The following is a 20909-nucleotide window of genomic DNA, read 5'->3' on the forward strand; positions in this document are numbered from 1 at the left end:
AACAAAAATGTATTTGACTTTCATAGAAATATTTAAAGGTGATAAATTTCATTCTTTCATTTTTTTTATTTATAAATGATCAATATTTAACCATCATAAGATATTCTGTAGCGTATATAGGGATAAGATAAACGGGTTTCAAATTGGTTTTCAGTTTTAAACCGAAAAAACAATGTTTTTGAAACATTTTCGCAGCCAGCCTAAGGCGCGTAACGAACAGCCTGATTTCCATTTCGAACGAAGCCCTATACGCAGCCGCTACATTTCCGCGCAGCCCTATGGATGAGGCAGTAATATTACTTTTGATATTAATATAAATTTTATTAATTTTATTTTTAATATTAATTATATGTGTTTTTTTGGGATTGGTATATATGTGTAATTATTCATTTCTATGGGGTTTAATTACATATGATTTGGAATTATTAACCAGCGAAAATGCTTATAAGATCACACAATATTTCTTTTTATCTATTTATATTTTATTATCAAACAATTTAAGCTATCTGAATTTCACTTAATAAAACTTGTATAAATATTCCATATGATTATTTGTGTGGCTTATTAATGTATAGATATACAATTACCACCAGTAACCTAAGTAGCACAATTTAAAAATGCACCGGGCAAGCAAACAAAAGTTACAATCTTACCACACATCTAACAAGCTTATCTTCCCAAAAGCTTAGAACTATTGTCACCCCACCCCATCCCTGTGTCTCCACTTGAATCCAGAAATGACACGCGATGGCAATGCATGTTGCCACATTCCATATCACCGATCTCTTTGATAGCCTCTTTCAGCTCTGCTAATACCTCGCTCGAATTGGGCCTAGACGATGGCTCCGTATCAACACATTTAATGGCTAATCTGGCAACACGAATGATGGACTTAATGTTGTAATTTTCACCCAACTTCTTGTCTATGATTGCCGCTATCTTTGAAGGATTTTCAGTGAGGTCCACATCCACATAAGGTGTAACCTGTAAACATACCAATTATAACTATTGACTGTCGTTGATAGGTTGATAAAGATGCTCTACAGATACTAAATATTATATTGTAACAGATTTCTTACCCAAGCAATCATGTTTATTTCCTCTACACTTAGTTTTGCATCTATCGGTTGTCTACCGCATATCATCTCCAGTAAAACCACTCCAAAACTATACACGTCGCTCTTCTCGGTCAACATGTGTGTGTTGAAATACCTGAAACAATTTCTACATAGGGTTAGTTTACGAGCACGGTGAAAACAGAATTGAAATGGTGTCAGCGAGTACGGTGAAAACAAAATGAAAGTGATAATAGGTTAACGAGAATCGGTTTGGCCCTTTTATTTTTTCCTATCGCAAGAAGATTTTAAATTTTTATGTATTACATACTCAGGATCGAGGTATCCTGCTGTTCCTTTTACTGTTGTGGTGACATGAGTAGCCTCGCGATCAATTGTCATCCTCGAAATACCGAAGTCACCCAGTTTTCCATTCATGTGGCTGTCTAAAAGGATGTTGGCGGATTTCACGTCCCTGTGAATTATCTTTGGGGTGCAAGCCATGTGCAGGTATTCCAGTCCTTTGGATACAAATTGCATTCCAGGTGGTCCATTGCAAGATAAAACAGAAATCGACTTAGCTGGTGTTACTTTACTTTATACAATATATAAAACAACGCCACCACCCCCCATATCACAAAAGAGAGAGTTACCTTGCGCGGCATCTGAAGCTATTTTAAGCCTGGTTTTCCAATCTAGCCCGTAATGTTCTGCACTACAACCTGGAGAAAAGAAAAGAAAATGAATATTGATTAACGTGTGTATTTTATGATCATTAAATTTGAGCACGAAAACCCAATGTTAACTTTATAGGAAAGAAAACCAAATGTTAACTTTATAAACTAATTATACAAACAACCTAAAAAACAACCCTTCAAAACAAACATATTTCTCAATTACATATACCCTTACATTTACCATAAAGGTGGTCTCTGAGAGATCCTCCAGACATGTGCTCATAGATAAGCATAAGCTCTTTGGAGTCGTTACAATAGCCTATTAAAGATACCAAGTTCCTGTGATTGAGTCTAGAAAGAACATCCACCTATTAATCAAGAAAAGTCCACTATGAGCGTAGTTAGGCAATCGTTGATTGGGTGCAGAAATTGAACGGAGGTTAATGGCTTTTAAATTGAACCATTGTAAATAGTTTAAGTATCTTAGAATTGCCTCATTCATAAATTCGTGAACTCCTTGTTTGGAGAACTGTGACAGCACTTTAATGGCTATATCTTTTCCTTCGGGCAGTTTACCAAAGTACACCGATCCGAAGCCTCCTTGTCCAATCTTTATGGTAAAGTTATCAGTGGCGTTCATCATCTCATTTACAGTAAAGGCATGAGACATTGTTTCTTTTGGCACCATAATCATTGAATAGTCTGCAATACGTTCATGGAGGTAAAGTTATTGGTTCTGAATGCATTATTACTCTCAAATAGCTTAATTTGTCATATGATATATTTTGAATTCACCGTATTTCCTGACCTCTGTCCACTGGTTCTTCAGGTTGCTTCTCCACCCTATCGATTCCGGTGGCGACATTTTTTTTGCGATTTTTTTTGCGATACACAACTATACCCACCGCCAACGCTAGAGCGATGATAAGAATTCCGCTCAAGGTGATGGGGACGACAAATTTTAACGTGTTTCTCTTTGATTTCGGCAGGATACATTCGCCCTTATGCATACATAGGTAGGGATTACCCGAGTAACTGTGACATCATAAAGAAATAAGTTTTAAATAGAACGTGATACAGTGAAAAGAAATAGAATTTCAATTAGGTCCATTAGAATTTCAACGTAGTGGTTGATGAGAACAGAATGTGAAAGAAAATTTTGGATATGAAAATTTGTAAATGAAATGTTTTACAAACATCAAATAGAATCATGATTACTTGATCGTCAGTGAACGATCGAGGAGAAGCTTCATAGGAATTACACCACTAAAATTGTTATTCTGGATAAACCTGCCACATTTCCAAAGTACAATGCTATAAGTCCCTGTAATTAACTTCTTTCAATTTGGAGAGAAAATGTGCCAAAAAAAATGAGAAAGGGAAACGTACAACTCTTTCAGGTTTTTCAGTTGAGATAACCACTCTGGAACGTTACCGCTCAGTTTGTTGTTTTGTAGATTTCTGTGAAGTAAATGACTTCAATCACTTTCCTTAAAATGCGTATACATTAAAAATTAAAAATTCAATCAATAGAGTGAAAAGAAACTTACAGTCTCTCCAACATCGTCAAATTGGAATAATTTGGTAGAGATCCAGTGAAATTATTATTATCAAGTGACCTGATAATTTCAACGGAAATAGATGAATGGCAACATCTAATATTCAAATGCAATTTTATATTGCTTTCATAAGTATATCTTTCTCACAACGTATTCCATCGAATTGTAATGGTTGTGAACTATACTCTATTATTCATGTGTTTTAGTTTTCATTCTCTAAAAAAAACTTTATGCTAATAAAACAGAAGTTATAAAATTACATCTTTATTATTTTTCATTTCTGTATTGGGAACATTTCAAAGTTTAAGATATAAAAAAAAATTTATTAAATAAATTTATATATGAAATTTACTATTTCTCAGCTTCTTTTTAACCTTCATCATATTTATCATATGAAAGAATAATTCCATATATCGCCTGTATACTTTATAGGGGTGTAATTTAAGTATTAAAGATTTTGTATAGTCGTTCCTGTTATTTAAAATAAGTTGTTACTTAAACCATAAATTAATTAGCTTATCAAAATTTATATCTTGAGGATTGTATAATTTAAATCTATAATTTTAATAATGTTTTCCCTTAAATAAAATTGATTAGGAATATGCTTAGAAATATGCTTGGAAAAAGGAAAAACATTTAATTGTTAAACTATGTTTAGAAAAAGGAAAACATTTAATTCAGATGTTATGATATAATCTAGCGAAACAAATCTAAATAGGGGGCATTTTTACTCTTTTCCCTACAATATTTTTCCAATTTTGACTTAGATTTACCTATTTTTCCAATTTTGACTTAGATTTACCTATTTTTTTTCAGAGAGGACTTAGATTTACCTATATATATATAACAAAATTGACTTGAATTAACATCTAATTTCTTAATATTCTTTTGCCCTCATAGCTTAACCGAATCCACATTTACACAGTCTGCAACAAACATTCGGATGCGTCGTATATATGGTACGAAGGCATTGGAAGATTTAAGCACATTCAACACTTGCCATAAAATGTCCTCAAATTTGGATGTTTTATATGGTACGAAGGCAAAAGCACGTTAAGTCAAAATTCCGCGCCGATAGATAACTCTGTAGGGAGAAAGAATTCTTACACATCAACCAATGCAGTCAATTGTCCAATATGCTCAGGTGCAGTTCCCGTAAGATTCATTGCCGACAAATTGCTGGCAAGAAAAGGAACAATTTCACTTACGGTTAGGTCTGTTTTGGAACCTCAGCTATATCAGTCAACCATAAACAGATCAAACAATTTAACTCACATTTCCGAAATTCTTACGAGTGAAGAGCTGTTATCACAGCTAACTCCATCCCAGGGGATTAAAAAACAAGGATCCGAAACCCAGTCTTTTATATTAAACCTTCGTTTGATGACACTGACAGCTTTAACTGCAGTTTAAGAACTATGCTAGTTACAACGTGATTGTGTGATTGTCATAGAAGTATTTTAACAAGGTAAAAGGTAAAATCTGACTGTAATCTAAGTGTCTGAGAGATTTTTCAGAATGCTTTCTTTATACAATTTCATCTAAACAGATTAATAGCCCAAAAAAGACAATACAATCGCTGTTACACTAGACCAAATTTTGATATCAACAAAATAATAATCTCACTATAAAAACGTTTACTGTGGCACTTACTATCTTGTGAATAGGTTGCCGGTAGCGTATCAATTACTTGGTACTGCTCTAAAGCGTTTAGTATGGGAGTAAGGGTAGAGTTAATCGCTTGAACGAGTTTAAATTCCAAGTTACTCGTTGGATTGATTAAGAATGTTAGCTGGACCGCAGAATACATTTGCACCAGAGTAATGGTTTCAGATCTTTCACCGTGTACTGTAATATAGAAAGATCTCGGTTCAGACATATTTACCGGCTCGATTTCTGCAAAATATAACAATAGTAATGCTTTGGTGCTTTCGGTTCCTCCCAAATTATTGAATAGAAAGGGGACTGAGTTATTTATCAATGGAGTTGTCTATAATGCGACTTTTTGAGATTCCGGTGACGGAATCCGGCGGAAGAAATTGAGATGAAATCATGATTTGTTGCAGTTAAAATGGTTTTTTAACTGCATATTCGGATTCAGCACCCTGAAAAACCCCTGAGACGGTTTCATTGTGCAGAAATTAGCTATCAAACTTGGATTCCGATAAATTAATGCCGGATTTTCACCGGAAAAAATCGCCGGAAAAGCTTTCAAAAAGTCGCGTTAAAGACTACTGCTTTATCAATAGCTGCTTCCATGCCGCTTGCAAAACAGCTGTTGGAGGGTGGTGAGTGGTATTGTTTGTTGAAATGCGGTGACCGGTACTTATAATCTTATGCCGGTTCTGATTATCCGTATATGCCATTGTAGATGACCCTACGTCCCATAGGCGGTCGAATTTGTCCCGAGGATAACTTCAGCATACAAAGATAATAATTAAAAACAAATATCACAGCTGCAAGTAATGCATCAAAATTGGAGATTCATTCTGGGTATATATTTTATGATTGTATTCTGAAATTAGAAAATTACTGAAGGGACAAGATTTATTAATCCTACCCCAAGTAATGGTTTCATATTTTACCATACTTTGTTGAACTATAAAGTTGAAAATGTTCACCTTACTGGTAAATTTCCACCAACAGAATTTATTAGTACAGCACGCAACATTGTTCCTGGCTTAGCCTGTTCATACATGCCTTTTCCGAGGGTTCTCAACTGGATTGCATTTACAAAGGGATCACTCATCTCCGAGGTTCTGATGAAGCAAGTATACAGCGCTCTGCCAGAACTAACCAAGATTCTCGTGGCCGTGATTGGGGCCGAGTCAGATATTGTTATGTTTCTAGAAGCCAACATACCCATTGTCTCGATAGAGAAAGTGAAGTTCGTCGACGATGTTTTAAAATCACTGGAATTACCAAGAGCCCACCATACTCTTAAGAGATAACGCACGTTGGGAGTTACACGTAGCTTATAGCAGGATTTGTTCAGAGGTTTTGGGAATAAGCGTAGACTCTGCAAGTAAGATGGCAAGCTTGCGTTCCCTGCATCTACTGTCCGTCCAACGTCTATGTAATTAACATCAGTCACCCATGTCAAATTGTCTCCCTTTGTTTTCCCACCACAGTCAATATTGAGAAATCCTACATCATCGCCAGAAATTGGTTAGCAAAACGAGATCTTGACCTACAAATATGAGGGATTAATAAGCGTAAAACGAGATTTCAAACCTAAATAAGCTTCGATAATCACCTGGTTGAGCAATAATAGGAACCAATAAAATCAACAATACGCCGACGGCTATCGAAGTGGCCCATTTGCCATAAAGGATTTTCTCCATCTTTCAATAAAAGTTTAGAAGTCCGACGGTAGCGTAGTAGTAGATTGAGTACAGGCAGAATGGCTGTTGCTTAATCTTACAAAAGCTGGAAGTGCTGAATTTACAAAAGCTGGAAAAGTGCTGAATTTACCTATGAAGGGCGAGAACGTTTGAAGTGCTTCGAAATGTAAAGAGCGTCCCAATAGAAAATACCCGTCGTCAACGATGCCCTGCCGTTGAAACTTGAAGGCCTTCTAATCATTTTGTTAATTTTTTCTTACCGAGCCCTGCAATGCCTACAATCCAGCGTTGAAGCGTTCCAAACGAACCTAAGCCGGCTTTTTCTATTTTTATTAAATTAAAGCATTGACTACGCAACTGAAATATTTTATAACTTGTATATTTATGTGGTGTGGGTAGGGCACACATAATTTTTATGAAATGCTTTATAACTTAAATATTTATGTGGTGTGGGTAGGGCACACATAATTTTTATGAAATATTCTATAACTTATATATTTATCTGGTGTGGGTAGGGCACACATAATTTTTATTTATTTATTTAAAAAACTATTGTGGATGACCGAAATATGACACATCTTTTTGATAATAGTTTATAACTTTATTTAAATTGATGTTTTGTTAAATTATTATAATCTTAAATTCCATTTTTTTTTTTTTTTTTCCGAAGGTGGCAAAACCTATCAAACTCAGGTGTCAAACCAACAGTGAGGACAGCCATCTTAACTATGTGAACTATAAAATAATTAATAAGTTTAGTTTTTTTCTAAAAAATACAAAATATTTTTTCATTCAATAGATTTTCAAATAAAAGAATAATTAACAAGTTTATACTATTGTTGATGACCCAAACATGACACATCCTATTGGTGATGACCTAAACGTGACACATCCTTTTGAGAAGAGTTTAGAAATTTATTTATATTAATTTTTTTATTAAATAATTATAATTTTAAATGCGAACTTTTTCTATTAAATCTATAAAATAATTATTAAATTTCTTTTTTTTCAAAATATATACAATTTTTTTTCATTAAATTTTCAAATGATTAAAATAATTAACGATTATATTATTTTGATAAAAGTTTAAAATTTCATTTGTAATATAATTTTATGTGTAGGTACGTTCTCCGTCTAATTCAAAGCACATCACGCGGAGTGTCACCACCAAACGTCACTGTTCATGACAAATTCAATGGTGTGTTATATAAATTTGATGCATTGTGAACATATTGTGAAATATAAATTAAGATTAATAATAATAATGAGAGCTATATTGCAGTAATGTTACTGCTTAGATTTGTAAAAACGACATAAGTTTTATGTGTGAACATAATATTTTTAAAAAAATTAATATATATATGTATGAGAGAGTAAATATTGTTTATAATTTTTAATATAACACTGACATATAATAATATAAAATATATATTAAAATTGAATATCAATTTATATTAATTTTATATAGATTATAAATATTTAAAGATTAAATTCTGTTAGAAGAGATTTGTAAAAAAATTAGAATACTAAAAACTATATATACATAATCATATGTATAAGATACAATTCAATTTAAAATAGTGTAATTTAAAGGAGTTAAAGTTTCATTGTAATATATTAATTTGTTTTTGAAAAGATAGCTACAAATTTTAAATCTATGATATTTTTTATTTGTCTATCATAAAATTGGGTTAGATCTTCTTTTTTCAAAATTATAATTTTGAAATAATGAATTAGTGTTATTATTTCTAATGTATGGATAGTATCATCACTCTTTATGCATAAATAGATTCAACACTTTTAAATATCTTGCAAGTGGAATATGAAATGGTAATATTTAATTTAAAATTTATGAAGTGTAGTCTAGATTCCATTTATATAGAAGAAATGACCATTTTCATTAAAATTCGGGGATATTATCTCATGCAAGATTATGATTTTGTGTTGCTTAAGTGTTTATAATAAAATCATCTCAAATAATTATTATAACTCATCTAACTTCTTATCATTTCCAATAAATTAAAAAAATCCAATTTACTACTTTTATCTCAAAAGTTAAATAATTTAAATTATCTCAACAAATCATTTTTTTATAAATAAAATTCATAACTAAAATTCTTAACAATTAAATTATTATTATTTTTAAATATTTTTATTAAAATAAAAATTCCAAAATTATATATATACCCTTTATTCCAATGACATACATAATAAACATGCTTAAAATTTCAGCAAAAACTACTTAAAACTGAAAAATAACAAAAACTATCACATTCACATTCACCCCATACATTGCATATAAAAACCTTTAAAAGTTGACAGAAACAGTGATCACAAGGTTACACAACCGCAACCAATACCATTAATGCTTTGGTTATTCACCTTATTACAAAACTTATTCTTGAAAAAGTGAGCTCTCCTGGTTGGCGAAAGAGAGTCAATATCATTGCAAAAAGTTCACTTTTGTTGGTACATGTCACTTATGGATTCATCACTTATGGATTCAAGGGGAGTATAATTATTATAATAATACTAAGGGGACGGAATGGGAGCTCTATGCACACTTGAAATGTTCCAGGAATAAAGCAACCACCTTAAATTCTCTTTCTAAAACTCAAAACATCTAAAATATAAATACTTTTCATTAATCTCACTCGGTGGGAATTATTGTAAGCATTATGTGTCAGGGTTAAAATGCAAATAATTTTCACTAGTCTCACTTACTGGGAATCATTGTAAGCATTGTGTCAATGTCAATTCCAAAGACATGACCGACATTGAATTTATTTGAGCCACATTGATGGACAATCAGAAGAAGAACCCCCTCGTGTTATAATAACACCACGTCAAGCCAGGGGTGCAAAATGTATAACTTATGTTTATGGTACTTGGTAGGATTATATTTTCATCATGTTTAATATGGAGAATTGAACTGCTAATTTCACATCAAAGAGAGTCTTAACAAAGCACCCAATCACAATCTATCCAATACTCCATGGACAATAATTTAATATAAAATTATTTAAACTGATTTTAAACTTAATTTAAATAAAACTCATAATTATTATAAAAAAAGTGTGGCATTTCTGAGTTAGAGTAATAGTTATCAAATAATAAAAAATAAATATATTGAAAACTATGTGACATATAAACATAAATATATAATTATATAAATTACATAATATTGTTAGAATAAAAATAAATAAGTTAATTTATTTTAATAATAAATAATAATCATTGTGTGAATCACTTCATTTTTTGGTGGTTTTATAGAAAAAAAAAAAACAAATATTTTTAATGTAATTATAGTTTTTTATAACAAAATATTATAGAGTTTACAAAATCACAATAAATAGTGGCCTTGTCATTAGGGAAATAAGCCTTAGTAAGAGTTTATCCCAATTTGTTACAATGGGAAACAAAGGTTAGAATATTAAACATGTTCACATAGAAAAATATTATAGATATGATAACACTAGGGTAAAATCTGAAAATGTTTGAAAGAAAAAAAAGCCTTGGACTAAAATTGTTGCATGTTGCATTAGGGTTCAACTTCGTTTTTAAACTAATAAAACTATGAAACATAAAAATCATAAACATAATAAAAAAACATTAAAATAGAGGTAGGGAAGGACCTCGAGTAACCTCTTCCACAATAGCACTAGGTTTCTAAGAGCTTAGAGTGCTTACGAGACAAAAATATTTTGGAATATGCGTCATCAGGTACCACAATCGGGTGTTTTGGGGTGTCTTTTGAGGTCCTCTCTTCTCCATCCTAAACTCATCCTATAGAGCCTTTAATTATGATAATTAGTCTGGACACCCCTTTCACAATGGCCGCAAACTTACATTGGACGAGTGGGAGCTTCTTCTTTAGCTCAACAATTTCAACTCTTTTTGGAGTAATGGCTTGGGAAACCATAGTTTGGGTGGTCCATTACATCTCACTAAGCCTAAAAAATTATGTATCCCTAGTTCTAGAATTACCAAGGTCATGAAGCCAACATTGTGTCTCTACCAAGATCCCCTCGAAGTCCTTGTCTTCCCATAATATATGCATCACTACATAAATCTCATTAATGGAATACTTACCTTTCATGGGACACCCATATAAGAACTTATTACCAGTGTGGTCAATATCCTACTCAATTTTTGTAACACGTCACTAACCTAAAACCTTGAAGTGGGCAGTACTTGTCAAATATGTAATTGGAAGTTTTCATCTATTCTTTTTTCAAGGCAGTGCAATGAATATCATACTTTCCACAACTAGTGTATCAATATCCCAAGCTCTTTCCATGTGAAAGTTCCATTTACACTATTCTTGGCTCCAAGAAATGTATGGATGAAGTTGCATAGAGTAGATATTAGGGGATCCTCATTCTTATAGATCCCAAAACTTAGGGGACCTCACGATTATAAATCCCAAAATTCTTCAAGTAGAAATAACAAATCATTTGATGATATGATATCTCATTGATGGTGGTTTTCTTTCACACAGAGTAAGTCCAAGACACTATCCAATAGAAGGCCCTATCTACACGATTTCATCCCACACAACAACTCAACCACAACATTGATTAGCTAGATCCTCATGGTAGTAAGTGGGGACATGCAACACTTGAGAGGAAAGAGGTATGTATAGGAGCTAGTACATGACACTCCTTACAATCTTATGAGATAGACACTCCCACACTGGTAGACTGCACAAGGTTGTTGATGTAAACTTCCATGTCTAGCATCACGTTTTGTGAAGCTCTCAAACCTTGGCATAATACCCCATATGGGAAATTAATACTAAGTTATATTATTTTGTTTGTGGTTATAATAATTATATCATTTCATATGTGTGTGAGAAATAGGTTAATAAGGTATTTTGAATTTGTATTAATATTATATTAGGTTGATCTCATAGGTATCCATGCAATTGTCTAGTCTACATATAAAATAATTGGAAATTTGAATAAAAAACTTCTCAAGAAATACTTTAACAATGCAAAATGCACATTATTCCCAGCTACTTTACACAAAAATATAATAAATTATAAATATTTATGTGAAAACATATATATTTTTGTGCTTACGGGCCAAATAAGAATAGTTGTTGTTTCAAACTTATAAGTTGGAAGTTTTGAATTTTCTAAGAAAGCAGAGTATGTTTGTAGTACTTCAAAATGTAGTCGGTGTCCAAAATCTTTCTAACAAGTGATACCGATCATTAATAATCCCTTATGTCTCTCAATTGAAGCCTTGTTGAAGCATTCAAAAAAACTTGAGTTGTCATCTTTAATTAAATTAAATATGTTGTCGGGGTATGTTTGTAGTACTTCAAAATGTAGTCGGTGTCCAAAATCTTTCTAAAGAGGTAATACCGATCATTAATAATCCCTTATGTCTCTCAATTGAAGCCTTGTTGAAGCATTAAAAAAACTTGTCATCTTTAATTAAACTAAACTTCAAAATAATTAGGTGTATGGTTGAAATTCAATCTTCATTGAACAATCTTCCTCATATACAAAAAGAGATGGTTGAGATTTATCTCAGAAAATTATTTCCTACATTTTTCATTTCTTCCATTTCAATTAAATTGGTCCCTTACCATCTTAGTCAAAGAATGTGAACTTCTTCACCACTTTTCTTACCCCATTTCATGTTCCTTAATCATGTTTTACCTCTTCAAAACCACCTGTCCTTCCCCATTTCCTCTTCCTTAACAACTCTTTTCCTTCTACAAAGTATTTGTTTCTTCAACACTTATCATAATAAAATTTATTTTAGATTTTGTTACATGATCTCTTTCATCCACGATTTCAATTTCTGTCTATTCTTTTGTTGCTTTTATCTTCATCCTCTCGACTGCTCTTTCAATTGTTGTTTCTCCTAGACAACGACATACGCCTAGTCTCCTATGAGATTACACCCCAACCCCAAGCATTTTCACGCTTTGCTCACACAACTGGTGGCCGCTCTGTTGCCTCAAGTAGGTCTGATTCTGAACACGCCTTAACCTAATTTTATCCTCTATTTTTATTACCCTTAGCCTAGTGGTGAGTTTTCTCATAATAAACTAGTTGATTTTTTTCTTCATGTTCGTATTGGCTATTAAAAAAACAGAAGTATAAAAAATATAAGCATGTCTGCAAAGGTATCATTTCCTATCCATCATTTTCTAACTTCTTTCTTCCAACCACTTTCCACTATGGTTGTTGTTTTGGTGTTCAAACGACTTGCATCGCTCCAAAAGTTATTTCTTTAGGTTATGCTGTTAGTAAATGAGTTAAGAAAATCAACAAAGATCTGTTCTCTCCTGGAGTAGATTTCACAATGGGATTTTCTTACCTTCTATCATTATTCTGCAAATCACAATTTGTGAAATAATTGGGAAGATATCATCATTAAAATATAAATTAAAGTCTGGAATAATTGTTAAAATATGATCTTATCATTGTCAAATACTTTAAGATAAATGTATGTCACTTGTTTCCCTTATACGACATGTTTTTTATCTTCATGATTTCAGTGGTGAGTAATGTTATCTTAGAATCATCCAGAATTACGCATGAGGAAATCATGATAGAAATGGAGGAGTACGTGTCTACAGACTTGGAGCATGCAGTGAGAGAATTTGGAGGAGGCACCAAAGTTCACAGTGCTAATCCTATCCTGCATTGGGAGAATCTACTTTCTTCACTCTTCTTTCTCTTTTTGGAAAAACCATAGTTATTAAATATAATGTAGTTTATAACATAAAATATGGTTCTATGGTCAATAGAAAATCTAATAAGAGGCAAATCAAATTTATCCATACAAGAAGATTTGGAAGATAGAGGAAAAGGAAAATGAAATTAATAACAATCAAGCAACTTTGAATTAACATCCACCAAAAGTCAAGACTACGTATTTTGGTTTTGTCATAATCATAAAACAAGAGGACAATGAAAATGAGTATTCATAAAAACTAACATTATAATCAAATTTTAAGAAGCACCAAAATTATTTTTTAAGCAATAAAAGTATAGCAACAAGAATACAGATTTGGGTTTTGTTATAATCATAAAACAAGATGTACTAAAATTGTTTTATAAGAAATAAAAGCAAGGAAATAAGACTACATAATTTGGTTAGATATCATTTTTGGGATTCAACTGCGTTAAGTAAGTCATTCAAAAATATGACCATTTCCGTGAGAGGTAGTCGTAACTGACTAATTTCTCATGATTTTTGAATAGTTCACTTAGCACTCATTGCATCGGGTGATGCTCACAGGGGTGAAGAAGTGGGATTGAAACTAGTGAAATGTGGAGAACGAATCACATAGCATCAATCATCACTTCCGGGGCTTGCACCCGGTAACCAGGACTTCCCAGGAGGTCACCCATCCCAGAACTCCTCTGGCTCAAGCGCGCTTAACTGTGGAGTTTTTCCCACAATCAAGCCCACTTAGCTTGCTACCCCATTTGCAAAACCTTAGCAAGTATTGTGCCTCATGAACCATTCAAGTAGAGATCCCTTGACTCTTTTTGAATTTAAGTATGGGGGATTTACGCAGTGCATTATATTAGATATCATTTTTGGGATTCAACTGCGTTAAGTAAGTCATTCAAACGTATGACCATTTCCATGAGAGGTAGTCGTAACTGACTAATTTCTCATGATTTTTGAATAGTTCACTTAGCACTCATTGCATCGGGTGATGCTCACAGGGGTGAAGAAGTGGGATTGAAACTAGTGAAATGTGGAGAACGAATCACATAGCATCAATCATCACTTCCGGGGCTTGCACCCGGTAACCAGGACTTCCCAGGAGGTCACCCATCCCAGAACTCCTCTGGCTCAAGCGCGCTTAACTGTGGAGTTTTTCCCACAATCAAGCCCACTTAGCTTGCTACCCCATTTGCAAAACCTTAGCAAGTATTGTGCCTCATGAACCATTCAAGTAGGGAAAAACTCCACAGTTAAGCGCGCTTGAGCCAGAGGAGTTCTGGGATGGGTGACCTCCTGGGAAGTCCTGGTTACTGGGTGCAAGCCCCGGAAGTGATGATTGATGCTATGTGATTCGTTCTCCACATTTCACTAGTTTCAATCCCACTTCTTCACCCCTGTGAGCATCACCCGATGCAATGAGTGCTAAGTGAACTATTCAAAAATCATGAGAAATTAGTCAGTTACGACTACCTCTCATGGAAATGGTCATACGTTTGAATGACTTACTTAAAGCAGTTGAATCCCAAAAATGATATCTAATATAATGCACTGCGTAAATCCCCCATACTTAAATTCAAAAAGAGTCAAGGGATCTCTACTTGAATGGTTCATGAGGCACAATACTTGCTAAGGTTTTGCAAATGGGGTAGCAAGCTAAGTGGGCTTGATTGTGGGAAAAACTCCACAGTTAAGCGCGCTTGAGCCAGAGGAGTTCTGGGATGGGTGACCTCCTGGGAAGTCCTGGTTACCGGGTGCAAGCCCCGGAAGTGATGATTGATGCTATGTGATTCGTTCTCCACATTTCACTAGTTTCAATCCCACTTCTTCACCCCTGTGAGCATCACCCGATGCAATGAGTGCTAAGTGAACTATTCAAAAATCATGAGAAATTAGTCAGTTACGACTACCTCTCATGGAAATGGTCATACGTTTGAATGACTTACTTAACGCAGTTGAATCCCAAAAATGATATCTAATATAATGCACTGCGTAAATCCCCCATACTTAAATTCAAAAAGAGTCAAGGGATCTCTACTTGAATGGTTCATGAGGCACAATACTTGCTAAGGTTTTGCAAATGGGGTAGCAAGCTAAGTGGGCTTGATTGTGGGAAAAACTCCACAGTTAAGCGCGCTTGAGCCAGAGGAGTTCTGGGATGGGTGACCTCCTGGGAAGTCCTGGTTACCGGGTGCAAGCCCCGGAAGTGATGATTGATGCTATGTGATTCGTTCTCCACATTTCACTAGTTTCAATCCCACTTCTTCACCCCTGTGAGCATCACCCGATGCAATGAGTGCTAAGTGAACTACTCAAAAATCATGAGAAATTAGTCAGTTACGACTACCTCTCATGGAAATGGTCATACGTTTGAATGACTTACTTAACGCAGTTGAATCCCAAAAATGATATCTAATATAATGCACTGCGTAAATCCCCCATACTTAAATACATAATTTGGTTTTGTCATAATCATAAAACAGGGGAAAATGAAATTGATGACTCGTAAAAACTAACATTATACTCAAATTTTAAGAAGCACCAAAATTCCTTTTGAGTAGATTTCGCATCAACATTCCCTTAGAAAAATGATAAAACATTGTATTTCTCTAAGATTTCTATTGCAGTTGTTGAGGACTTTGGTATCATATCTGTTGTAGTCGAATAGAACAATTGCTCAAGACATCCTCACAACCCCAAGTAACAAATGACAGAATAAGCGAGTGAAATTTTTAGTTTCCTTAGGTAAAAATATTTGTCATTTATATAACAATATATGCTACAAGAAACAGTACATGGTACATGGTAGTTGGAGGGATTATGATTGTTCTCCCAAGGCATCATCCATATAGACCCCACATGTAATCATTTGTTTTCCTCATACTTTTCTAATTTTATTGACATCTTAAAATGTTTTGATAGTTCTTTCCATACTTATGTGGTTCATATTACTAGAAATCGCCCTTAAAGGTTGAAAGGTACACCGAAGGAATAAAAAATTTCAGAGTATCATCTTGAAAAAATTAAATCACTGAATTAGCTTGAAAAATAAGTACCTTGAAAAAATCGTGACCAGGATGGTGCGTCAGCTTCTTGCAAAGCGTCGCATAAACCACCTCGCCATGTTAGATTCCCTTACATGCAATTCAGTGAATGAAATGGGCCTCAGCATTTTGAGGGGAACCAAACAATATACATCACCATTGCTATTATCTCTGGGATTCATGGAAGAACATTGTAAACCAAAATTACATCTTACTTCAACCCCCATTGATGACAGGCGAGACCATGGACGAGATCATCATGCAATTGAAGGAGGGTTCTCTTTTTGAATCTCTCTAAGGCGTCTTGGAGGATGAATGTCATCTTTAGGCTCTCTGAGGTGTCTTTTAGGAGGGATCTGTCTAATTTGTTAAAAAAAAAAATGTGTAAGAGAGACCGCCATTAAGTGATATAGGTCGTCCATATTCTCTTTAGTCTTCTTCTCCTTGCTCTGATTCTTCTCCGCTTAGCTATCAACTTCACTTACCTTCTCCATCAAATTTCTTATATGCCAAATTCATATTTAAAGATAAATGCATTGAATTACAATTAATTAAAGCTAAATCCTTCATAGTAGTGAAGTGTTGATTCCTTTCCTCTCTTCCTTGTGAAGGAAAAAAAACCACTCTAAAATTCCTTCATAACATAAATGCCACATTCTTTCATCCTACTATCAAACAAAAGTTGCTTCCCTTAAAACCACACTATATCTCTAAGCAAATCCTCCATCATAACTTAAAGGTCAGTAGGAAATTGTATTTGAAATAAAACTAATAAAAAAATGTGTTTGCAACTTAGTTTGTGCTTGATCTAAATTATTTATACAATTTATTATTAGACAAATGAATTCATGACACAGGTTCATATGGTTTGGATTAATAAATACATCACCCACATTATGACGACTGTGATAGTTTGTGATTGATCTAAATTATTAATATAATTTATTATCTGTTGGAATTTAATTCCAACTGCAACAATGAACAGCTGGACAGGAATTTGATTAGCAGTAAATACTCCAGGCTGTTTGATGCCGCAAAGTCGCCTTTGATATTTTTGCACATAAATGTGCATTAAACTCACAGAATTGATTTCCCCTGCAGACAGCCGACTTGTTTTTGATAAAAGCATCACGGCCTTGCTGCATTAAATTCGGAGATAGGCATTAGAAGATATTTTGTGTTATTTTATTGTTTAAATTAGATATGTTTTAACATATAAATACATCACACAGCAGTTCTGTTTTGAGGTTAGCAGCAGATTGATAGAGAGCAGAGGAGAGCACGCAGCAGCATGAAGATAAATTCTTCCAGAACAGTAAAACGCATAGCAGGAGCAGACGCAACAGCGCAGTAGAGAGCAGAAAGGGAAAAAATGCACAGCAGTGCAGATATTTGAATGTAATTTGTTTTATAGATGTTTATCTGTGTGGAACATAAGCATTCCTTAGTGAATCCCTGATATAGATGTTCAGCAATAGAAGTTGTGAAATTCCCTCTATATGAGGAAGACGAATTTGTAACAGTTAGTTTATTTTTAATTAATACAAGTTTTTTTTTCTGTCGCTGTTGCACCGTCACCGTTGCTGTTACACCAGTTACAGCGTTGCTGCAACACCAAACTCTGTTGCTGCAACACCGTTTCCAGAGAACGATTTTTTTTGTTTTCTGAGTTAAGAACAGAGTATTTTTCTGTGTCAAAAACAGAGTGTTATTCACCGTTGCTGCAACACCAATCTACGTTGCTGCAACACCAAACTGTGTTGCTGCAACACCATTTCCAGAAAACAATTTTTAGTTTTTTGTGCAAAAACAGAGTGCAAAAACAGAGCAATTTTTGTCTGTCTGTTATTGAATTTTTTCACATATTTCCAACATGGTATCAGAGCTGGTCTAGGCACTCAGTGAGTCAAAAACAGAGCTTGTTTTTCACTGTAGGAGCTGTAAGAAGCTTGTTGAGCAGATTTTTCCCAGCAGAGAAAGTTATTTGCTTGTTTTCATTTTACAGTCAGTATCTCTTCTTTACCAATACAGGTTAAGATGGTAGATGCTGGAACAAGTTTGACAAATTCCCAACTGCCACAATTTAATGGGAAAAATCACAGTTATTGGTCCATAACAATGAAAGCATTGTTTACTGCTCAAGGAATATGGGAGCTGGTTGAAACTGGCTATGTTGAACCTGCAGATGCAACAGCACTAGCTGCTTTGACAGTAGCAGAAAGAGACCAGTTGAAGAGCGACAGGAAGAAGGATGCCAAAGCCCTCTTTTTCCTCTTCCAATTAGTACATGAAAGTGTTTTCCCGCGGATTGCAGCAGCAACAAAATCCAAGGAGGCATGGGATATTCTCAAAACTGCCTATCAAGGCATGGAGAAGATGAAGACTGCAAAGTTGCAGATGTTGAGGAGAGACTTTGAAAATCTCAGCATGAAGGAATCTGATACAATAGATTCATTCTTCACTCAAGCTATTGGGCTGATAACCCAGATGAGATCTCATGGTGAGATTCTTGAAGAAAGAAGGATTGTAGAGAAGATCTTGAGAATTTTACCCTCAAGATTTGAATCTATTGTGGTAGCAATAGAAGAAACAAAGGATCTCTCACAGTTCACAGTAGATGAGCTGAGTGCTTCTCTTATGTCTCATGAACACAGACTGAGTAGAGGAACAGATTCCTCTTTTGAGCAAGCATTCAAGACTCAGATGTCTTTTGGCCAAAGAAGAGGCCGAGGCAGAGCAAATAACAGAGGTCGTGGAAGAAGCCAAAACAGAGGCAGAAATTATCCTACAAGCACAAGCGGAAGAAGCTGCAATCAGAACCAAGCTAAAGGTTCAAGCAAACAGCAAGCTCATGGACAAAGGTATGACAAATCCCAAGTCCAATGTCATTATTGTAAGAAATATGGGCACTATGCCAATGAATGTAGGAAAAAACAAAATGACATGAATAATAGGCAGAATGCTAATTTTGCAAATGAAGAAGATAAGAATCCAAAGAATGTGTTGTTAACATGTAACATTGCACAAGACAAGCAAGAAGATTTTTGGTTCTTAGACTCAGGTTGTAGTAATCACATGACTGGAAATATTGCAATGTTTGCCAATCTGGATGAAAATGTGAAATCTGAGGTAACAACAGGGACTGATAGTTAGATATCTGTCAAGGGTAAGGGCAGAGTCAGTATCCGAGCAAAAAATGGAGAACAGATGATTGTGCCAGAGGTATACTATGTACCTGGTCTGAAATGTAATCTTTTGAGCATTGGACAGCTCATTGACAAAGGTTACAACGTGTTCTTCAAAGATGATACGTGTACAATTAGAGACATACCTCCAAGTAAGAAGATCATTGCACAGGTGCAGGTGACCAGCAATAGAATGTTTCCTCTCAAACTCAGGGCAGATTTGAAGGAAGGAAGAACTATTGCAGCTGTTACACAAGAAGTCTTTCAGGAACAGGTGAAAGATGTGAATTGGTTGTGGCATTTGAGATTTTGACATCTCAATTTCGGAGGCCTGAATCTGTTGCACAGAAAGGGAATGGTAAAGGGATTGCCGTTGATTGAGAAACCAGACAGCCTTTGTGAAGGCTGCATCTTGGGCAAGCAACACAAAGAAAGCTTTCCAGCAGGAAAGAGTATAAGGGCAAAAGCACCCTTGGAAATTGTTCACTCTGATGTGTGTGGACCGATGTAATTACCATCATTTGCCGGAAATAAATATGTTTTAACTTTTATTGATGATTACACCAGAAAGACATGGGTGTATATGCTGAAACAGAAGAGTGAAGTGTTTGAGAAATTCCGCCAGTTCAAAACTCTTGTTGAAAAGCAGTGTGGGCATTATATCAAAGTGCTCAGAACAGATAGAGGAGGAGAGTACATCTCCCAAGACTTTCTGTGTTTTTGCAGAGAGAATGGCATACAAAAGCAGTTCACCGCAAGGTATACACCTCAGCAAAACGGTGTTGCTGAAAGAAAGAATATGACCATTCTTGACATGGTCAGAAGTATGCTGAAGGCAAAACACTTGCCACATGAGTATTGGGCAGAAGCTGTTACTTGCGCAGTTTACATCTTGAATAGATGCCCAACTAAAGCTGTCATGAACAGAATACCAGAAGAGGCATGGAGTGGTCAAAAACAAACTGTCACTCACATGAGAGTATTCGGTTGTGTAGCATATGCACATGTACCGGATCAGCTAAGGAAGAAGCTTGATAGTAAGGGGGAGAAGTGTGTCTTTATTGGCTATTGTGATGAGTCAAAAGCATACAAACTCTATAATCCATCCACCAAGAAATTAATAGTAAGCAGAGATGTGCAGTTCATTGAAGATGAAGCTTGGGATGGAAGCTTGGAAAAAACAGTGAATGTGAAGACAATTGTGTTTCATGAAGAAGAAGAGGAAGGGACAGCAGCAAATAATCCTTCCTTGGTGGCTCCTCCTACACCACAGCAAGTACAGCAAACCACACCACAAGCTGGAATTCGAACAGCCTTGAGAAGTCAAGGAAGGACAGATGCTG

General features: G+C 34.7%; 2 protein-coding genes across 4 annotated transcripts; both read right to left on the bottom strand.

Moving 5' to 3' along the window:
* Positions 1-511: 511 nt before the first annotated feature.
* LOC149194654 (putative LRR receptor-like serine/threonine-protein kinase At1g67720) lies at positions 512-5267 on the bottom strand. 3 transcript variants are annotated; one of them, XM_089407779.1, is made up of 13 exons: positions 4945-5267; positions 4567-4693; positions 4399-4470; positions 3283-3351; positions 3122-3193; positions 2951-3022; positions 2541-2767; positions 2226-2434; positions 1974-2100; positions 1709-1777; positions 1387-1576; positions 1080-1212; positions 512-984 (listed from the first exon to the last, which is right to left on the bottom strand). In XM_089407779.1, the coding sequence occupies exons 1-13, from the start codon at positions 5168-5170 to the stop codon at positions 670-672; spliced, it is 1908 nt and encodes a 635-aa protein (XP_089263905.1). In that variant the 5' UTR covers positions 5171-5267; the 3' UTR covers positions 512-669. The 3 variants fall into 3 exon arrangements, with proteins under 3 accessions (XP_089263905.1, XP_089263904.1, XP_089263906.1); XM_089407778.1 differs by having other exon boundaries at positions 513-984; positions 1968-2100; XM_089407780.1 differs by having other exon boundaries at positions 514-984; positions 1968-2100; positions 5177-5266.
* A 255-nt stretch (positions 5268-5522) lies between these two features.
* LOC149194655 (putative LRR receptor-like serine/threonine-protein kinase At5g48740) lies at positions 5523-6972 on the bottom strand. Its single transcript, XM_089407752.1, has 3 exons — positions 6548-6972; positions 5913-6438; positions 5523-5706 (listed from the first exon to the last, which is right to left on the bottom strand). The coding sequence occupies exons 1-3, from the start codon at positions 6633-6635 to the stop codon at positions 5523-5525; spliced, it is 798 nt and encodes a 265-aa protein (XP_089263878.1). The 5' UTR covers positions 6636-6972.
* Positions 6973-20909: the final 13937 nt, after the last annotated feature.

This window comes from Pinus tabuliformis, chromosome 2_2 (assembly GCF_031772625.1).
Source record: "Pinus tabuliformis cultivar Carrire ecotype Pingquan chromosome 2_2, CPIR1, whole genome shotgun sequence".
Lineage (NCBI taxonomy): Eukaryota > Viridiplantae > Streptophyta > Pinopsida > Pinales > Pinaceae > Pinus > Pinus tabuliformis.